We start from the raw sequence: 20,117 nt of genomic DNA on the forward strand, positions 1-20,117 counted from the left end.
ACAGAGTAGAGAGCCCAGATATAGACCCTCAACATTATGGTCAAATAATTTTCAACAAAGTAGGGAAACACACAGTGGAAAAAAGACAGTCTCTTCAATAAATGGTGCTGGGAAAATTGGACAGCTATATATAGAAGACTGAAACTCGACCATTCTCTTACACCATACACAAAGATAAACTCAAAATGGATTAAAAAACCTCAACGTGAGACAGGAATCCATCAGAATCCTAGAGGAGAACATAGGCAGTAACCTCTTCAATATCAGCCACAGCAACTTCTTTCAAGATATGTCTCCAAAGGCAAAGGAAACAAAAGTGAAAATGAACTTTTAGGACTTCATCAAGATCAAAAGCTTCTGCACAGCAAAGGAAACAGTCAACACACAAGAGGCAACCCACAGAATGGGAGAAGATATTTGCAAATGACAGTACAAACAAAAGGTTGATATCCAGGATCTATAAAGAACTTCTCAAACTCACACACAAAACAGATAACCATGTCAAAAAATGGGCAGAAGACATGAACAGACACTTCTCCAATGAAGACATACAAATGGCTATCAGACACATGAAAAAATGTTCATCATCACTAGCCATCAGGGAGATTCAAATTAAAATCACATTTAAGATACCACTTTACACCAGTTAGAATGGCCAAAATTAACAAGATAGGAAACAACGTGTGCTGGAAAGGATGTGGAGAAAGGGGAAACCTCCTACCCTGTTGGTGGGAATGCAAGTTGGTGCAGCCACTTTGGAGAACAGTGTGGAGATTCCTTAAGAAACAAAAAACAGGGCGCCTGGGTGGCTCAGTTGGTTGAGCGAATGCCTTCAGCTCAGCTCATGATCCCGGACTTCCAGGATCAAGTCCTGCATCGGGCTCCCAGCTCCTTGGGGAGTCCTCTGACCTAATCCTCTCTCCTGCTCTCTCTCACTCATTCTCTTTCAATTAAATAAATAAAATCTTAAAAAAAAAAAGAAACTAAAAATAGAGCTTCCCTATGACCCTGTAATTGCACTACTGGGTTTTACCCCGAAGATACAGATGTAGTGAAAAGAAGGGCCATCTGTACTCCAATGTTTATAGCAGCAATGGCCACGGTCGCCAAACTGTGGAAAGAACCAAGATGCCCTTCAGCGGACGAATGGATAAGGAAGATGTGGTCCATATACACTATGGAGTATTATGCCTCCATCAGAAAGGACAGGACTGCAAGAGATTATGCTGAGTGAAATAAGTCAAGCAGAGAGAGTCAATGATCATATGGTTTCACTTATTTGTGGAGCATAACAAATAGCATGGAGGATAAGGGGAGATGGAGAGGAGAAGGGAGTTGAGGGAACTTGGAAGGGGTGATGAACCATGAGAGACTATGGACTCTGAAAAACAATCTGAGGGTTCTGAAGGGGTGGGGGGTGGGAGGTTGTGGGAGCCAGGTGGTGGGTATTATGGAGGGCACGTATGGCATGGAGCACTGGGTGTGGTGCATAAACAATGAATTCTGTTACACTGAAAAGAAATTAATTTAAAAAATTAAATAAATAAAATAGAATAGGAGTCAGTAATTTTAAGCAAAGACCTTAAGGAAAGAGAATCTTGGGAAAGAGCTAGCATCTGGATCAAGGAAAATAGAAAGTAATCCTGGAAGAAGAACATGTCTGGTATGTTGAAGAACAGCAAGGAGACCAATATAGTTGGAACAGAATGACCAAGTTAGGCAGTTATAGGAAATGAGGTCAGTTAGGTAAAGAGGACCAGACTGTATAAAGGCTGTAGGATATTGAAATGACTTTGGCTCTCATTTTGTGAACAGGAGGTCATACGAGGGTTCTGAGTGCAGAAACAATGTGTCTAAGCTCTAACAGGACTGATCTTTTTGGTCATGTTGAAAACTGACTAAAGGGATGGACAAGGTATAGAAACAAGATTATTCAAGAAGTTATGGCAATAATCTAAGAATTTACTTGGAAAAGAGTGTTATCAGGATGGAGACAGGGGAAGTGGATGGATGTGGCTATCTAATTTAAAGGGTAGGGTCATTATTGATGGAGTGATGGGGGAAAAAAGAAAAGGTTTAAAATATTGTATTTAGTATTTGTGTTTGCTTTTATTAGTCTTTAATTTATATTCATTTATTCAACAAAATATAAATAAACTAATTAACTAAATGGTAACTCTGTTCTATGCAGAATAGAAGCCTTAGTCCATCTAGTTTGTCTTTAACTTACCAAGATTTCAGGAAAGGCTAATAATGAGGGAAATGAGTCAATAACCTGATCCTTAAATATATCCCTTATGAATACAGTATTCTGTATTAGGAAAACATTTAATCAATGTAAAAAAGTTTTTAAAAATCTGTAAAATATAGAACTTAAATCTTACCTGAATATCTGAAGGATGAGAATTCACAGATCCTTGGTTATACAAATAAACCATAAAATTATGTGATAAAAAATACCTGAATATTAAAAATGAGATAATATTAAAAGTTATTCTTTTTTGAAACATATAAAGCAGTGCTCAGCAAACTAATGCCCTCGGGCCAAATCTGGCCTACTCTGTCTTTGTAAATAAAGTTTTATTGGAACACAACCACACCCATCAATTTATGTATGGTCCATGGCTGTTTTTAAGTTAAAACAGCAAAGCTGAGTCATTTTAACAGAGATAGTATGGTTCTCAAAGTCTGAAATATTTGGTCTCCAAGCCTGGACCTTTATAGTAAGTCTGCAAACCGAACAAAGGTAGTATTTTCTTTTGACATAAATATATAGTTTATATTCAAAGAAATACACACTCAAAATAATTTTCCTATTTTAATGAACTCCTTTATTTTATTTTAATGACCTCCTTTAAAATAAGAAGGGACTACAAGATGAGAAAAAAGGCATTTTAAAATTTGCAAAGATATAAACCACATGTAGGATTATGAAAGTTTTCCATTCTTTCATTCCTTCTAAAATTTCCCTACCATGCATATATATTACCTTTATAATGAAGTAGAAAAGTATTGTTTAAAAGACATATTAATCTGAATGTAGATACTGAAACTACAAATCTGAGTTCAACCTTCTCTGGTATCACTCCCTATACTTATTATCCTATTCCCTCACCTCGTGGTTACTCCTCAATCTAATGTAACATAACTAGACCACCTAGACTAGCTAGTTAGGAATCCTCCACTAAAAGTGATCTTCTACAGGTAACTAATAACCTCATAGATGTCAAATCCAAAATGCAGTTTGAAGTCAAATAAAAGTACTCTGACACAGACATACTATTGATCACAATTCCCTTTTTTAAGCCATCTACTCTTCAATTTCAATCATACTATTTCCACCTGGCTTCCCTAATATCTTTCTGTATACTTTAAGAGTCCCTTCATCTGGGTCCTTATTTCTTCTCTTAAGTGTTTCCATGGCATTCACCTCTGGGTTGTTCTTCCTTCTCATCTTTGATATTCACTCCTTCCTCTACAGGTTTATCTTGTTCATTTCTGGTGCTTCATTTATACCTACATAAATAGATGGCTTTGAAATTCACATTCACATTCTAAACTGTCAACTGGACATTTCCCTTAGGATATCCTACAAGCACTTCATATCTAATTTTTTCAAAATTGAGCCCACATTTCCCCTGACTCAGATTTGTTCCTCTTCTCCTTCACTGCTACACCAAATCTCTGCTACCACTAAATCCAGTGTTCGCTAATCTTTTCCTGTCACCTCAGTATATATCTCAAAAGGAAAAAAATACCCTACCTCTACATAGTTCTGCTTTCTGCTATTTCTCATAGAAGTTATTTGTAATATCTTCCTAATTATCACTATGCATAATAGTGATAATCATAATCATTATGCAAGTAATTTCCCAAAACAATACACCCATGTTTTCCCACCTTCTAAACTCCAGTCCCTATAATTCTTACCACTGTTAACAGTCCTGATAAGATGTTCAAATGCACTGAGTACTCTCACTTTCCCTCTTACACACTTGAAAAGATCTTTGAGTTGCTATTTACCATATCTTCCCTTCTGTCTACAGAAGTTGGTTAACTCTTCTTTTACTCAATCCTATTCTTTGGCATTTTATACAATAAATAGCTTGTTTATACATCTCTAAGAAAATTCCCTCCAGCCTAAAAACTTTTCTTCCTTCTTAAAAAGCATTCATCTGCACTTGTTTCTTCTTTTTCTGCCAAACATTTTTGAAAAAGTTATTTATAACTTACTACCTTAAGTTTCTCACAATCCACCTCTCCCTAATACCATATAGTCTAGTTCTATAATCAAAATTTAACTGAAATTATCCTATTCAAAGTCACAAACTAATTCTAAGCCAACTTTTCTCTACATGAGAGACATTTCCATTGTTTCCTGGTTTCCATGAGAGAATTAAACCCTGCAGAACGTTATTTCAATTACTTTTTCAGTTCTCTGAGGGAAGTACACAGCTAGCACTATTTTTCATAAACTCTCACAAGTGTATAGTCTCATTCCATAATAAATTCCTTATTCCAGGCCTGTCTCTCTGATCAAATCCTGATAAACTTACAGACTTACTTCTTATTCCAACATTCTGTCCTGATTATATAGGTCTTTCTGGTTCTGTCAACAACATAAGATCATATAGATTAATCTTCATGGGGGGGGCTTATTTTTTTTCTGTTCCCCTCTATTCACAAAAGACTACTTGAGGCGTTAGGACCAAAAATTAAATTAATTCTCAGGAAAGCATCTGTTGAAACAACTAAAATGTTTAATAACAACTACATTAATTATTTTTAACTCTCCATTTTTATTTTAAGTAAATAAATTCATATCAACAAAATGAAATACAAAAGTAAATGAATAAAAATTACCTTTGCTTAAGATGTACAGTGTATGGCTTCTCATCTATTGTAATAGTATAGGATATCTGTTCCTAGAGAATCCAGAGCAAATGAAATGAAGATTCATGAAACAGCAGCAAAACAATAATTTTGTATCAATCAATCCCTCCAAACATTCCCTAAAATGTCTTGATTAAAATGTCTCAGACTATATATGATTTAAAATATGCAAAAAATATTTAAAATAATATTATGTATTTATTATATAACCCAATTTCTACAAAAATAAGCCTAACATAAGAATTTATATGGGATCAGAAATCTATATATAACTATATATAACTGAATTTTAACTTCTTCTGAAATTAGAGACCACATGTTATACTATAATTTCTATGTAGGTGGCATCACTGGGATAATAAGACATCCTATATCAGCAAAGTTTATTCTATCAGGCACAAAGATATTTAACTGTTTTCTTAAAATGCATTGCCTGATTCCTATATTTTTAAGTAGAAAATTCTTGAACAAAATTTGGTATTGTTTTTTACTCTATCACTACTATCAAGTTAAAACATGGATAACAATAAGTTGCAATATCACTAAGTTGCTGAAGCTAAGTGATGAGATTTTATCCAACTCAGAGAACACGTAAAAAGCAAGAGTTAGCGCATCACTGAAAAGAAAACATAAGCATATGAAAACCAAAAAGACACAAATACCAGAACACAGAAAAAGATAAGGCTTCTAGGATTTGTGACTGTCAGCTCTCCCACCCACAAAAACCCCATAAGGCGCAACACAGAGATAGCCTGGTAGTTTGAAGTCTCTGAAACTCCAACAAACAGACTGTGGATAGATATCTGGTCTCACTGCAGACCCTTCCCACCAACAAGAACTTCTTGGGGGACAACACAGGCAGAACAGCACCCTGCAGTGTGCTGAGACTGCAGTCCTGGCAAACATCTGGTCTGCTCAATTCAAGCCTAAGGTGGCCCCAGACTGACCGCTTCACAACAGAGGGACCAAGCATTCCCCACAAAAGGAAAAAAGAAACACTGCAGACAACTGGACATAAGGCATATGCCTCTCAGTCACATTAGGACACATACAACATACATAGGTGACACCAATGGAGCACCAGATTCTGGTAAATAGGGGACATCACACTTCAGGGCACTACAGCACCTCTTCTTCATAAAGCCACTACTTTCCAGAGCAGAAGTAGTTGACTTTCCTAACACACAGAAACAGACACAAAGAGACAAAATGAGAAGACAGAAAAGTATATCTCAAATGAAAATAAACAAGCTAATAAATTCACAGCAAAAGAGCTAAATGAAATGAAGATAAGCAATATGCCTGAAAGAGAATTCAAAGTAATGCTCATAAAGATACTCACTGGACTTAAGAAGATCTCCATTAGAACTTAAACAAAGAAACAGAAAATCTAAAAAGAACCAATTTGGGATGAAGAACTCAGTAACAGAAATTTAAAATACACCAGAGGGAATAATAAACAAGAGGAAGGAGAAGAAGAAACCAGAAAACCAGGAGACAGAGTAATGGAAAGCAATCAAGCTTAAGAGCAAAGAGTAAAAGAATAATAAAAAATGAGAATAGTATAACAAGTACAACAGCATTAGCATTATAGGAATCCCAGAAGGAGCAGAGAGAGAGAAAAGAGGGAAGAAAACATATTCAAGGAAATAACGAAGGAAAAAGTCACTAACCTGGGAAAATAGAAATCCAGATCCAGGCATCAGAGAGAACCCCCAACAAAATCAACCCAAAGGGGTCTACACCAAGACATGTAATAATTAAAATGGCACAAAGAAGTGAAGAGAATTTTAAAAGCACTAATAGAAAACAGTTATATACAAGGGCAATCTCAGAAAATTATCAGGTGATTTATCAGCAGAAACTTTGTAGGCCAAAAGAGACTGGCATGATATATTTAAAGTGCTAAAAGGAAAAAAAAAAAATCTGCAGCCAAGAATACTCTATCCAGCAAGGATATCATTCAAAATAAGAGGAGAGATAAATAGTTTCCCAGATGAACAAATGTTAAGGAATTCATCACCACTAAATCAGCCATTCAAGAAATGATAAAGAAAATACTTTTGCTAGGTACCCAATCATTGTGGATATTAGTAAGATGTCAGAATTAGAGTTCAGAATGATAATTATAAAGATGATAGCTGGATGTCGGAGGCAGGCCCCTGGCCAGGGCGGCCTCCGCCATTAAAAGATGGCTCCTGGCCAGGTTAGGATTGCCTCGTGAGACTAAGCGGAACGCCCAAAGAGGAAGTAAACAGCATTGGTTGTTAGAGAAGTTGTTCATTTAGGTGCATGGCCTGATTCGCTCCCTCCTGTACCCTGCTCGCTGATTGGTCATGTAAGCGTATATAAGTGTGTAGACTTGTGGAAATAGAGAGAGAAGATGCATCCGAACTGGGGTTCTTGTTGTCCTTGTGGGGCGAGGGCGATAAATGGCACCGGCACCCAGGAACTAAAAAAAGGAATCTTGCAAGGTAATCCGCAGGAAAGCGGGGAGTAAAGGTCCACAGGTAAGCGGGGACATTAGCCACGTTCAAAATGGGAATTCCACGGTAAAGTGGGGAGTAAAGGCCACGTTCAAAAGTGGGAATTCCGTGGTAAAGCGGGGAGTAAAAATAGAAAAACTTTGCAAGGGAGAAGTCCACAGGTAAGCGGGGTAAAACCATGACAAAGGTGGTGGGAAACTTGTACAAGACCGCAACAAGAAGCGGGGTGGCCATAGAGCCAGGATTTTCTTATTGAAACCGCAGGTAAGCGGGGAAGGGACCACAATCAAAGTGGTGGGAATCTTGTACAAGTCCACAATAAGAAGCAGGGCAGCCTTAGAGCCGGGATTAACTTGTACAAGTCCGCAATAAGAAGCAGGGCGGCCTTAGAGCCGGGATTTAGCTGCAAGTATACGCGGAACAGCCATTAGGTTGGGATTCTAATTATGGGATCTGGACTGTCAAAGTCGAGGTTAGAGGGTTCCCTAAAGGACCTTCTAAAGGCCAATGCATGCTGTTAAAAACGAAAACTGCTAGGATAAAAACGGTCAAGCAGCAGCTGAAAGACATTCAGCCCGTATGGATTTTTCCCCCAAGCCCTTAGTTCTTTGGAGGACACTGCCTGCCATAATGCAGCAGCTGGAAATCCTCAGTGGGACCTAGAAATGTTAATGGGAATAGGACCGTATATGGGAAAGCAGGCCCAAATACAATACAACCCTGCGATGTATCTGCAAATAGCCGCAGCAGCCACTAAAGCATGGGAAGACAATTCAAGGCAGTGGGGATTTACAGGGTCAGCTGTCTAAGGTAATACAAGGACCAAATGAAGCATATGCTGATTTTGTAGCGAGGCTGATGCAAACAGCTGGTCGAATATTTGGGAGGTAGAGACAGTCATCCCATTGATGAAACAGCTGGTTTATGAGCAGGCTAATAAATGGTGTAAAGAAGCCATCAGACCTTGGAAAAGCAAAGACTTGAGTACATATATTAAAGTTTGCAGGGATATCAACGACAGTGTTATTCAAGGGCAGGTGATGGCTGCAGCTATCACTCAAGGTTTAAACCCAGCAGAATAAAAGAAATAATAAAGGTCAGAACAGAAATCAATGAAATAGAAATCAAAAGACCCAAAACGAGAAGCTGGTTCTTTGAAAGAGTTAAGACTGATAAACCCCTGGCCATATTTATCAAAAAGAAAAGAGAAAGGAGCCAATTAAATAAAATCATGAATGAAAGAGAAAAGATCACAAGCAGCATCAAAGAAATACAACTATAAGGACATTTTATGAGCAACTACACACCAGCAAATTTGACAATCTGGAATAAATGGATACATTCCTAGAAATGTATAAACTACCAAAACTGAACCAGAAAGAGACAGAAAACCTGAACAGACCCATAGCCAGTAAAAAGATGGAAGCACTCATCAAAAATCTCCAAATAAAAGCTCAGGACCAGACAGTTTCCCAGGGGAATTCTACCAAACATTTAAAGAATAATTAATACCTATTCTCCTGAAACTGTTCCAAAAAAAATAGAAATGGAAGGAAAACTTCCAAATTCATTTTATGAGGCTAGCATCACCTTCATCCCAAAACCAAACAAAGGCTCCATCAAAAAGGAGAATTACAGACCAATATTCCTGATGAACATAGATGCAAAAATTCTCACCAAAATACTAGCCAATAGGATCCAACAGTACATTAAAAGGATTATTCACCACGACCAAGTGGAATTTATTCCTGGGCTCCAAGGTTGGTTCAACAGCTACAAATCAATCAATGTGATACAATACATTAATAAAAGAAAGAACAAGAACCATATGATACTCTCAATAGATGCTGAAAAAGCATTTGACAAAATACAGCATACCTTCTTGATCAAAACTCTTCACAGTATAGGGACAGAGTGTACATACCTCAATATCATCAAAGCCATCTATGAAAAACCCAAGGTGAATATTATTCGGATGGGGAAAACAGAGTTTTTCCCTTAAGGTCAAGAACATGGCAGGGCTGATCGCTATCACCACTGCTATTCAACATAGTACTAGAGATCCTGGCCTCAGCAATGAGACAACAAAAAATAAAAGCATCCAAACTGGCAAAGAAGAAGTCAAACTATCACTATTTGCGAATGATATGATACTTTATGTGGAAAACCCAAAAACTCTACTTCAAAACTGCTGAAACTCCTACAGGAATTCAGTAAAGTGTCAGGATATAAAATCAATGCACAGAAATCAGTTGCATTTCTATACACCAACAGCAAGACAAAGAAAGAGAAATTAAGGAGTTGATCCATTTACAATTGCACCCAAAACCATAAGATACAGAAGAATAAACCTAATCAAAGAGGCAAAGGATCAGTACTAAGAAAACTATAGAGTACTCATGAAAGAAATTGAGGGAGACACAAAGAAATGGAAAAACATTCCATGCTCATAAATTGGAAGAAAAAATATTGTAAAAATGTCTAAGCTGCCTAGAGAAATCTATACATTGAATGCAATCCATATCAAAAGACCATCAACTTTCTTCAAAGAAATGGAACAAATGATCCTAAAATTTATACAGAACCAGAAAAGACCCCAAATAGCCAGAGAAATATTGAAAAAGAAAACCAAAGTTGGCAGCACCACAATTCCAGACTTCAAGCTCTATTACAAAGCTGTCATCATCAAGACATTATGGTACTGGCACAAAAACAGACACATAGATCAATGGAACAGAATATAGAGAGCCCAGAAATGGACCCTCAACTCTATGGTCAATTAATCTTTGACAAAGCAGCAAAGAATCTCCAATGGGAAAAAGAGTCTCTTCAACAAATGGTGTTGGGAAAACTGGACAGCCACATGCAGAAAAATGAAATTGGACCGTTTCCTTACACCACACACAAAAATAGACTCCAAATGGATAAAAGACCTCAATGTGAGAAAGGAATCCATCAAAATCCTTGAGGAGAACACAGGCAGCAACCTCTTCAACCTCAGCTGCAGCAACTTCTTCCTAGAAATATCACCAAAGGCTAGGGAAGCAAGGGCAAAAATGAGCTATTGGGACTTCATCAAGATCAAAACGTTTTGCACAGCAGAGAAAACAGTCAACAAAACCAAGAGACTATTCGACAGAATAAGAGAAGATATTTGCAAATGACAGATCAGATAAAGGGCTAGTATCCAAAATCTATAAATAACTTATCAAACTCAACACCAAAGAAAAAATAATCCAGGGGCGCCTGGGTGGCTCAGTGGGTTAAGCCACTGCCTTCGGCTCAGGTCATGACCTCGGGGTCCTGGGATCAAGTCCTGCATGGGGCTCTCTGCTCAGCAGGGGGCCTGCTTCCCTTCCTCTCTCTCTGCCTGCCTCTCTGCCTGCTTGTGATCTCTCTCTGTCAAATAAATAAATAAAATCTTTAAAAAAAAAAAAAAAGAAAGAAAAAATAATCCAATCAAGAAATGGGCAGAGGACATGAACAGACATGTCTGCAAAGAAGAGAAGATGGCCAACAGACACAAGAAAAAGTGCTCCACATCATTCGGCATCAGGAAATCACAAATCAAAAGCACAGTGAGATACCACCTCACACCAGTCAGAATGGCTAAAATTAACAAGTCAAGAAATGACAGAAGCTAGCGAGGATGCGGAGAGAGGGGAACCCTCCTACACTGTTGGTGGGAATGCAAGCTGCTGCAACCACTCTGGAAAACAGTGTGTAGGTTCCTCAAAAAACTGAAAATAGAGCTACCCTACGACCCAGCAATTGCACTATTGGGTATTTACCCTAAAGATACAAATGTAGTATTCCAAAGGGGCATGTACACCCCAATGTCCATCAACAGATGAATGGATAAAGAAGATGTGAGTTACACACACACACACACACACACACACACACACACACACTGGAATACTATGCAGTCATAAAAAAACCAAAATCTTACCATTTGCAACAACATGGATGGAACTAGAGGGTATTATGCTAAGCAAAATAAGTCAATCAGAGAAAGACAATTATCATATGATCTCACTGATATGAGGAATTTGAGAAAAAGGACAGAAGATCATAGGGAAGGGAGGGAAAAATGAAACAAGATGAAACCAGAGAGGGAGACAAACCATAAGAGACTTAACCTCAGGAAACAAACTGAGGGTTGCTGGGAGGTGGGGAGGGAGGGTAGGGGTGGCTGGGTGATGGACACTTGGAAGGGTATGTGCTATGGTGAGTGCTGTGAACTGTGTAAGACTGATGAATCACAGACCTGTACCCCTGAAACAAATAATACAGTATGTATTAATAACAAAAAAAAGAAAAAAGAAAACAATCCTATTTACAATTACACAAAAAATAATAAAATATTTAGGAATAAACTTAACCAAGGAGATTAAAGACTGTACTCTCAAAACTCTAACACACTGATGAAAAAAAAACTGAAGATAACACACACTATTGAAACAATGTTCCATGCACATAGACTGGGAGAATTAATATTGTTAAAATGTCTACTATCCAAAAGCAACCTACAGGTTTAATGCAATGCAATTTAATCCATTATTTTTAATAGAATGAGAGCAAATAATCCTGAAATTTGTATGGAAGCACAGAAGACTCTTGAATAACCAAAGCAATCTTGAAAAGTAAAGCTGCAGGCATCACAACCCCAGATTTCAAATTAAACTACAAACCTGTAGTAATCAAAACAGCATGGTACTGACAAAAATACAGACACATAGATAAACAGAACAGAATAGAGAGCCTAGAAATAAACCCATAACTACAGGGTCAATTCATCTTTGACAAAGCAGGAAATAATATGCCATGCAAAAAAAGATAGTCTCTCGATGTGTGCAAAAAAACTGGACAGCCACATGCAACAGAATGAGACTGGACCCCTATGTTATACCATACACAAAAATAGACTCAAAATGCATAAAAGCCCAAAATATAAAAACCCAAAAATATAAAATTTCTAGAAGAAAACATAGGCACTAATTTTTCACATCAACTATAGAGACATTTTTCTAGATAAGTCTCTTCTGGCAAAGGAAACAAAAGCAAAATTGAACTATTGGGACTGTAACAAAATAAAAAGCTTAACCACCAAAGAAAAAAATCAAAAAAACTAAAAGACAATTCACCAAATGGGAGGAAGTATTTGCAAATGGTATATCTGATAAGAGGTTAATATCCAAAATGTATATTAACACCAAATATCTAAAATGTATATTAACAACTTAACACCAAAAAACCCTCAAATAATACAATTTAAAAATGGGCACTAGACATGAACAGACACTTCTCCAAAGAAGACATACAGATGGACAACCATTATATGAAAAGATCCTCAACATCACTTATTATCAAGAAAATGCAAATCAAAGCTATAATGAGATATCACCTCAGACCAGTCAGAATGCCTAAAATAAAAACACAAGAAACAACAAGTGTTGGCAAGTAGGTAGAAAAAAGAAACTAGTGCACTTTTGGTGGGAATTCAAACTTGTATAGCCACTATGGAAAAGAATATGGAGGTTCCTCAAAAAATTAAGAAAAGAATAACCATATGATCCAGTAATTCCACTATTGGGTATTTGCCTAAAGAATATAAAAACACTAATTTGAAAAGATATGTATGCCCTTATGTTTACTGTCACATTATTTTTTTAACAGCCAAGATGTGGAAGGAACCCAAATGTCCGTAGATAGATGAACAGATAAAGATGATGTGGTACATCTACACAGTAGAATATTACTAAACCATAAAAAATAATGGTATCTTGCCATTTGCAACAATATGAATGGATCTGGAAAGTATGATGCTAAGTGAAATATGTCAGTCAGAGAAAGAGAAATACCATATGATTTCATTCATAGTGGAATTAAAGGAACAAAACAAAGAAAAAAAGATAAACAAAAAGCAGACCCTTAAATATAGAGAAGAAACCAGTGATTTCCAGAGGGAAGATAGATGTGAGGATAGGTGAAACAGGGAAGGGGTTAAGAGTACACTTATGATGATGAGCAATGAGAATCACCATATTGTACACTTGAAACTAATATAATACTGTTGCAGAGAAAGACAACTATCATATGATCTCCCTGATATGAGGAAGTGGTGATGCAACATGGAGGCTTAAGTGGGTAGAAGAATAAATGAAACAAGATGGGATTGGGAGGGAGACAAACCATAAGTGACTCTTAATCTCACAAAACAAACTGAGGGTTGCCGGGGGGAGGGGGTTTGGGAGAAGGGGGTGGGATTATGGACATTGGGGAGGGTATGTGATTTGGTGAGTGCTGTGAAGTGTGTAAACCTGGTGATTCACAGACCTGTACCCCTGGGGATAAAAATATATGTTTATAAAAATAAAAAATTTAAAAAAAAAATAAATAAAATAATTATACTGGAAATAAATAATAAACAAACATACTGAAAACATGAATTCAAAAAGATATATGTACCCCATATATGTATGGCAGCACTATTTACAGTAGTTGGGATATGGAAACAATCTAAGTGTCCACTGATAAATGAATCGGTAAAGAAAAAGTGGTACACACACACACACACACACACACACATGATCACATAACAGTAAATAAGAATGAAATCTTGTCATTTGTAATAACATGCGTGAATCCTGAGAGTGTTATGCTAAGTGAAATAAGTCAGACTGAGAAAGACATATGATTTTACTCATATGAGGATTCTAAAAAAACAAAACAAGTTAAAAAAACAAACAAAAAGCAGATCTGGACCTGTAAATACAAAGAACAAATGGATGGTTGCCAGAGGGAAAGGAGTTTAAGGGATGGGCAAAATGCCTGAAGGGGAGTGGAAGATACAGGCTTTCATTTATATGGCATAAGTCATGAAAATAAAAGGTACAGCAAGGAAATATGGTCAATGATATTATAATAGTGTCGAATGGTGACAGATGGTAGTTACACTTGTGGTGAGCACAGCATAGGTATAGAGGTGTTGAATCATTATGTTGTACACCTGAAACTAATGTAACATTGTATGTCAACTGTATTTGAAATTTTTAAAAAATATTAAAGAGATTCTCCTTAACCACTTTGGAGAAATTATTCCCTTCAGTCAATCATCTAGATATTCCTCATGTAAGACCCTAAGTCTTCTACTTACTTGAGCAAGACTGAGAGAGAGAGAGAGAGAGAGAGAGAGAAAACACACAGAGGGAGACAGAGAAGCAGACTCCTTACTGAGCAAGGAGCAGGACACAGGACTGAATCCCAGGAGCCTGGGATCATGACCTGAACCAAAGGCAGATCTTAACGACTGAGCCACCCAGGTGCTCATTTTTATTTATTTGGACATTTAAAACTTTTACCATAAAGCAGTGACAAATGTTAGATAAAACACATTTTGATCTTTATATTTACTTTTACTATCAAAACTTTAAATTCCATATCAGTAGTAATATTGCATACTTATATTCATTCTATAATGGGGATGATATATTTAATTGCTATTAATAGAAATAAACATTTCAGATAATATTAATGTGAAAAATATCTCTTACATTTTCTGCTTCTGAATTATGACTTGTATTTGCTTGGATTTTCTCTGGAACTACAATTTGTAGAAATGAATTTTGAGAACCTGAAGAAAGGAAAAAGAGAGTTAATAATTGTGTTTTATACCTGACTAAATATTTGTTCAGGTTCTTTTGTAGAATTCACTTGTGCACATATGAGTAATCACTGTGTACTCCTAAAAAAAATCTTGAAAACAATTAAAAAACAGACAAGAGAGTTATGAAAGACCAAAGAAAGGACAAAGGGTGGAGACAGGGGCATAGTATTAAAATTACACAAAATTTGTTACTCCTGAGGAAAACAGACCAAAAAACAGTCAAAGATAAACTTCAAGAAAACTTTGCTGAAATAAAAGATTAGAAACCATAGACTGGAAAGTACCCTGAATTCAGGAATAACAGTAATAATTAAAACAGAAAGTCTACGAAAGTTATTAGGTGTCTAAGAGAAAGAAAAAATCCTATAGGCTTGTGAGCAAACAGGAAGAAAAAGAAAATCATACTGAGCATTAGGGAGAAAGCAGACTAGCCTGATAATTTTTACATTATTCAACACTATAAATGAAGAACAATGTATTTTTTTAAGTTTTTATTTAAATTCCAATTGGTTACAATACATGTTAATATTAGTTTCAGATGTACCATATAGTGATTCAACATTTCCATACAACACCCAATGCTCATCACAAGTTCACTCCTTAATTCCCATCACCTATTTAACCCATGCCCCCACTCACCTCCCTCTGGTAACCATTAGTTTTTTCTCTATAATTAAGGATCCGTTTCTTGGTTTGCCTCTCCCTCCACCCTTGCTTATTTGTTTCGTTTCTTAAATTCCACATATGAGTGAAATCATACGGTACTCATCTTTCCTTGACTTATTTCAGTTAGCATGCTACTCTGCAGCTCCATATCCATCATTGCTAATGTCAAGATTTTGTTCTCTTTTTTTATGGCTGAATAACATTTCATTGTCCATACGCCACTTCTTTTCTTTTCTTTTTCTTTTTTTTTTTCTTCTCAGATTCTGGGTTAGGGTTAGGGTTTATGGCCAATGTCAGGTTTAGGGTTAAGTTTAGGGTCAGGGGTGAGGGTATATGTGCCTGGTATCCTGCTGTTTAGAGAACTCTCCAGAGAGTTCAGTTTACGGTTAGGTTTAAGGGTTGGGGATTAGGGTTAGGGTGATGGTTAGGGTTTAGGTTTAGGAGTTAAGGTTTGGGGGTTAAGAGGTTGGAATTTGGGGCTAAGGTTAGGGTTAGGGTTAGGGTTAGGGAGTTTGGGTGTTACAGGGTTTATATTAATTAAAGAAGATTTTACTTGATAGTTTATACACAGTGTAGTTTCAGTGAGTGAAACCCAAGGATCTTCCCTTATGCTTCTACGCATCCATTTACAAACACAGGGTTCTTATTATATGCTATCATATGTTTATAAACTCTTTTATTATAATGAAATAAAGTTTTACATGAAACGCACATTATACTTCATGTAGTTATATTCAGTTAAGAATAGGGTACCAGGGTACCAGGTGGTGGGTATTATAGAGGGTATGGATTGCATGGAGCACTGGGTGTGGTGAAAAAATAATGAATACTGTTATGCTGAAAATAAATAAATAAATTAAAAAAAAAAAAGAATAGGTCTACTCCCACATGTTTTTTACACATACATTTACAAACACATATATATCATTGAAAAAGATGTTACTTGAACAATTGTTTATATATAGTATAGTTTCAATGAGAAGCATATGGCTATTCCCATATTGTTCTATGCATATGTAGAAACTTCAATGAAAGATGATACCTGGAAGACTGATTATATATACTGTGGTCTCAGAGTTTTAAGCATAGGGCTATTCCCATACACTTTTACACATTTGAAGAACAAGTTCTTTTGAAAATCTTTAAGAAAGTAAAGTGTGAAAAACCTCAAACTTCATACCCAGTAATACTTTCATTTGAACATAGAGAGAAAGGAGATGTATTCACAAGCAAAAACGTAAAGGAAATAGCTCAAAGTCCCTGTCACAAAAGGCATAAAAATTCTTTCAATGAAGATGTCAGTATACTTAAAGTAAAAGGTTAGCAGCAGGTATTAAATAAACTTAAATATAAAATAAGGCTAAAACAACCTTGAGAATTATAGTTATTTAATAGAGTGCAAATGATATAAATATAGTAACATATACAATAATGTCAGGCAGTATAGAAGAAGAGGAAAACCATATGTGCATATTGATTTCCTTAAATTTACAGCATTGTGGCCCAAAAATAATTGTGAATAAAGCGGTAGAAATCAAGTGGTAAAAGTAGTAAAATCAAGTGGTAGAAGTAGAAACATATTGTTCAATGGCATAACAATATAGGAGAACTGAGAACTAAGACTTAAAATAACCACAGTCATATAATAAAGGGGAGAGCAGGAAGTGGGTAGCAATAAGATACTAAACTTTCTAATTACAGTGAGGAATCACTATTACTGCCTAAATAAAAAATTTAATCCTTTATGTTAGCACTATAAGCATTCCAAATTAAGAGAACATACACAAAGGTACCCAGAAAATAAAGAAAAAAATCAAATTTTTCCAGTGAAAAGACTTTACCAAAAACATGATATCAAAAAAGTATGATATAATTAAGAAGTTCTAAGATCAAATATCTCACTCTTATCAATAAATGTAAGCTGGATGAAATAACCAACTGAAAGAAAAATCTTCAGACTAGATCTGCAAAATCAAAACCCAATTACTCAGACCTTGTATGGAATATTAAACACTTGCTCTAAGCTAATACTTTATTAGAGGACCTAAAATGTAGCTGTGGTTCACATCAGGCAAAGTTGTATGCTTACAAGAAGAATGGTGATACAGGAGATTTAGGATCAAATCTGATTTTACTCATGGGTCTACACATGCATCCTATCATAATTTGCCCAATTATAGAACAGTATGTGGAAGCAGATATAATCAATATATTATGGAATCCCAATTTGTCTCCCTGACCCAAAGAAAGAGGATTATTATGGTAGAGAGGGCCAAATGAAAATCTCTGAATATCATATACACCATCATCAAAACATTTATAAACCAAATATTTCTAAATCCAGAAGGTAGTCCAAACCTGAAAAGAACTGAAGTATACAAGAGCAGTGATTCCTATTATTTTTCTATTTTGTTTGATTTGTGCAGATGATAAGCACTAAGGACAATGAGTTGTCTTAAGGTTAGCCAGGTGATGACTGCAATAGCAAGCGTTGTTCCAAATATAGTCTCTTTACTGAAGCAAAGCAACACAGGCATTGGCACCTGCATGTAATCCCTGGTAGAAAAAGGTGTTTTCTCTAACCCAATAAGCAGAGAATTCCAGAAGAAAGTTTGCATTCTCACTTGACAGTGAGAGCAATGTACCATTCATACTGCCTCAGGTATTTATCATTTTTAGTTTTACTTCTTCCTAGACCCTAACATCTCACTGTCTGTGGTAAGGGGAATAATAATTCCTCTCAAAGATGTCTATACTCTTTAATCACCAGAACCTGTGAATATATTAGGTTATGTAGCAAAGTATATTTAGGTTTGCAAATAAGCTGACCTTAAAATAGGGTATTTGTCCTGGGTTATCCATGTAGTCTTAATTTAATCACAAGTGTCCTTAAAAGAAGATTTGGTCCATATATACAATGGAGTATGATGCCTCCATCAGAAAGGATGAATACCTTTTTTGTATCAACATGGATGGGACTGAAGGAGATTATGCTGAGTGAAGTAAGTCAGGCAGAGAGAGTCAATTATCATATGGTTTCACTTACTTGTGGAGCATAAGGAATAACACGGAGGATATTAGGAGAGGGAAAGGAGAAGTGAATTGGGGGAAATCAGAGGGGAAGACGAACCATGAGAGACTGTGGACTCTGAGAAACGAACAGGGTTATGGAAGGGAGGGTGCTGGGGGATACCTGAACCTGGAGTACTGGGTGTGGAGCATAAACAATGAATCGTGGAACACTGAAAAAATAAAATTAAATTAAAAAATAAAGATGAATGAAGCAGAAGAGAGAACCAGAAAGATGGTAGTATGACAAAAACTCAGCCCAATGCTCCTAGCTTTGAAGACGGGAGAAAGGGAACCCAGACAAAGAATGCACACAGCCATTAGAATCTGAAAAAGACAAGGAAACTGTCTACTACAGCCTTCAGAAGGAACACAGCACTGCTAATTCCTTGATTTTAGCCCAATGAGACCCATTTTACAAAAATGTAAGATAGTAAATCTGTATTGCTTAAGCCACTAAATTTGTGGTAACCTGTTATAACAAAAATAACACTAATACATCACCTAAGAGAAAATTATTCTGGAATTCTGGAATGAAACTGCACCACTATCTCACACCATATACAAATATAAATTCAAAATGGATTAAAAATTTCAATATATAACCTGAAACCATTAAATTCCTACAATAAAAGCAGGCAGTAAGCTCTTTGACATCAGTCTTAATAATATTTTTTCAATCAGTCTCTTCAAGGAAGGGCAAAAAATAAATAAATAAAAACAGAGCTACCTTATGACCCTGCAATTGCCCTAGTGGGTACTTGCCCCAAAGATACAGATGTAGTGAAAAGAAGGGTCATCTGTACCCCAATGTTAACAGCAATGGCCAGTCACCAAACTGTGGAAAGAGCCAAGATGCCCTTCAACAAGCAAGTGGATAAAGGTACGGTCCATATATACAATGGAATATTACACTTCCATCAGAAAGGATGAATACCCAATGTTTGTATCAATGTGGATAGGACTGGAGATTATGCTGAGTGAAATAAGTCAAGCAGAGAAAGTCAAGTATCATATGGTTTCACTTACTTGTGGAGCATAAGGAATAACTTGACGGAGGATATTGGGAGTTGGAGAGGAGAAGTGAGTTGGGGGAAATTGGAGCAAGAGATGAACAATGAGAGACTGTGGACTCTGAGAAACAAACTGAGGGCTAGGGAGGGGCAGGGGGCAGGGGTATAGCTGAGCCCAGCGGTGGGTATTAAGGAGGGCACTTATTGCACAAGAACTGGGTGTGGTGCCTAAACAATGAATCTTGGAACACTGAAAAAAATTATTTTTAAAAAATTAAATAAATAAATAATGGGATTACATCAAATTAAAAAAAAACTTAT

At 36.4% G+C, this 20,117-nt stretch overlaps 1 protein-coding gene across 6 annotated transcripts in view; it reads right to left on the reverse strand.

The window, feature by feature from the left end:
- Positions 1–20,117, reverse strand: part of ADAM32 (ADAM metallopeptidase domain 32) — a 184,064-nt gene that overhangs the window by 147,187 nt on the left and 16,760 nt on the right. For all 6 annotated transcript variants that reach the window (XR_006604081.1, XM_045070969.1, XM_045070970.1 and 3 more), the window contains 3 exons: positions 14,936–15,015; positions 4,864–4,925; positions 2,385–2,460 (listed from right to left, as the gene is read on the reverse strand). Coding sequence is in view for 5 of the 6 variants with exons in the window: in XM_045070969.1 (XP_044926904.1) it covers positions 2,385–2,460; positions 4,864–4,925; positions 14,936–15,015 (218 nt within the window). In the remaining variant the exon portion in view is untranslated. The remainder of the gene's footprint in view (positions 1–2,384; positions 2,461–4,863; positions 4,926–14,935; positions 15,016–20,117) is intronic.

This window comes from Mustela putorius, unplaced genomic scaffold (genome assembly GCF_011764305.1).
Source record: "Mustela putorius furo isolate JIRA1106 unplaced genomic scaffold, ASM1176430v1.1 tig00003976_pilon_pilon_pilon, whole genome shotgun sequence".
Classification (NCBI taxonomy): Eukaryota; Metazoa; Chordata; class Mammalia; order Carnivora; family Mustelidae; genus Mustela; species Mustela putorius.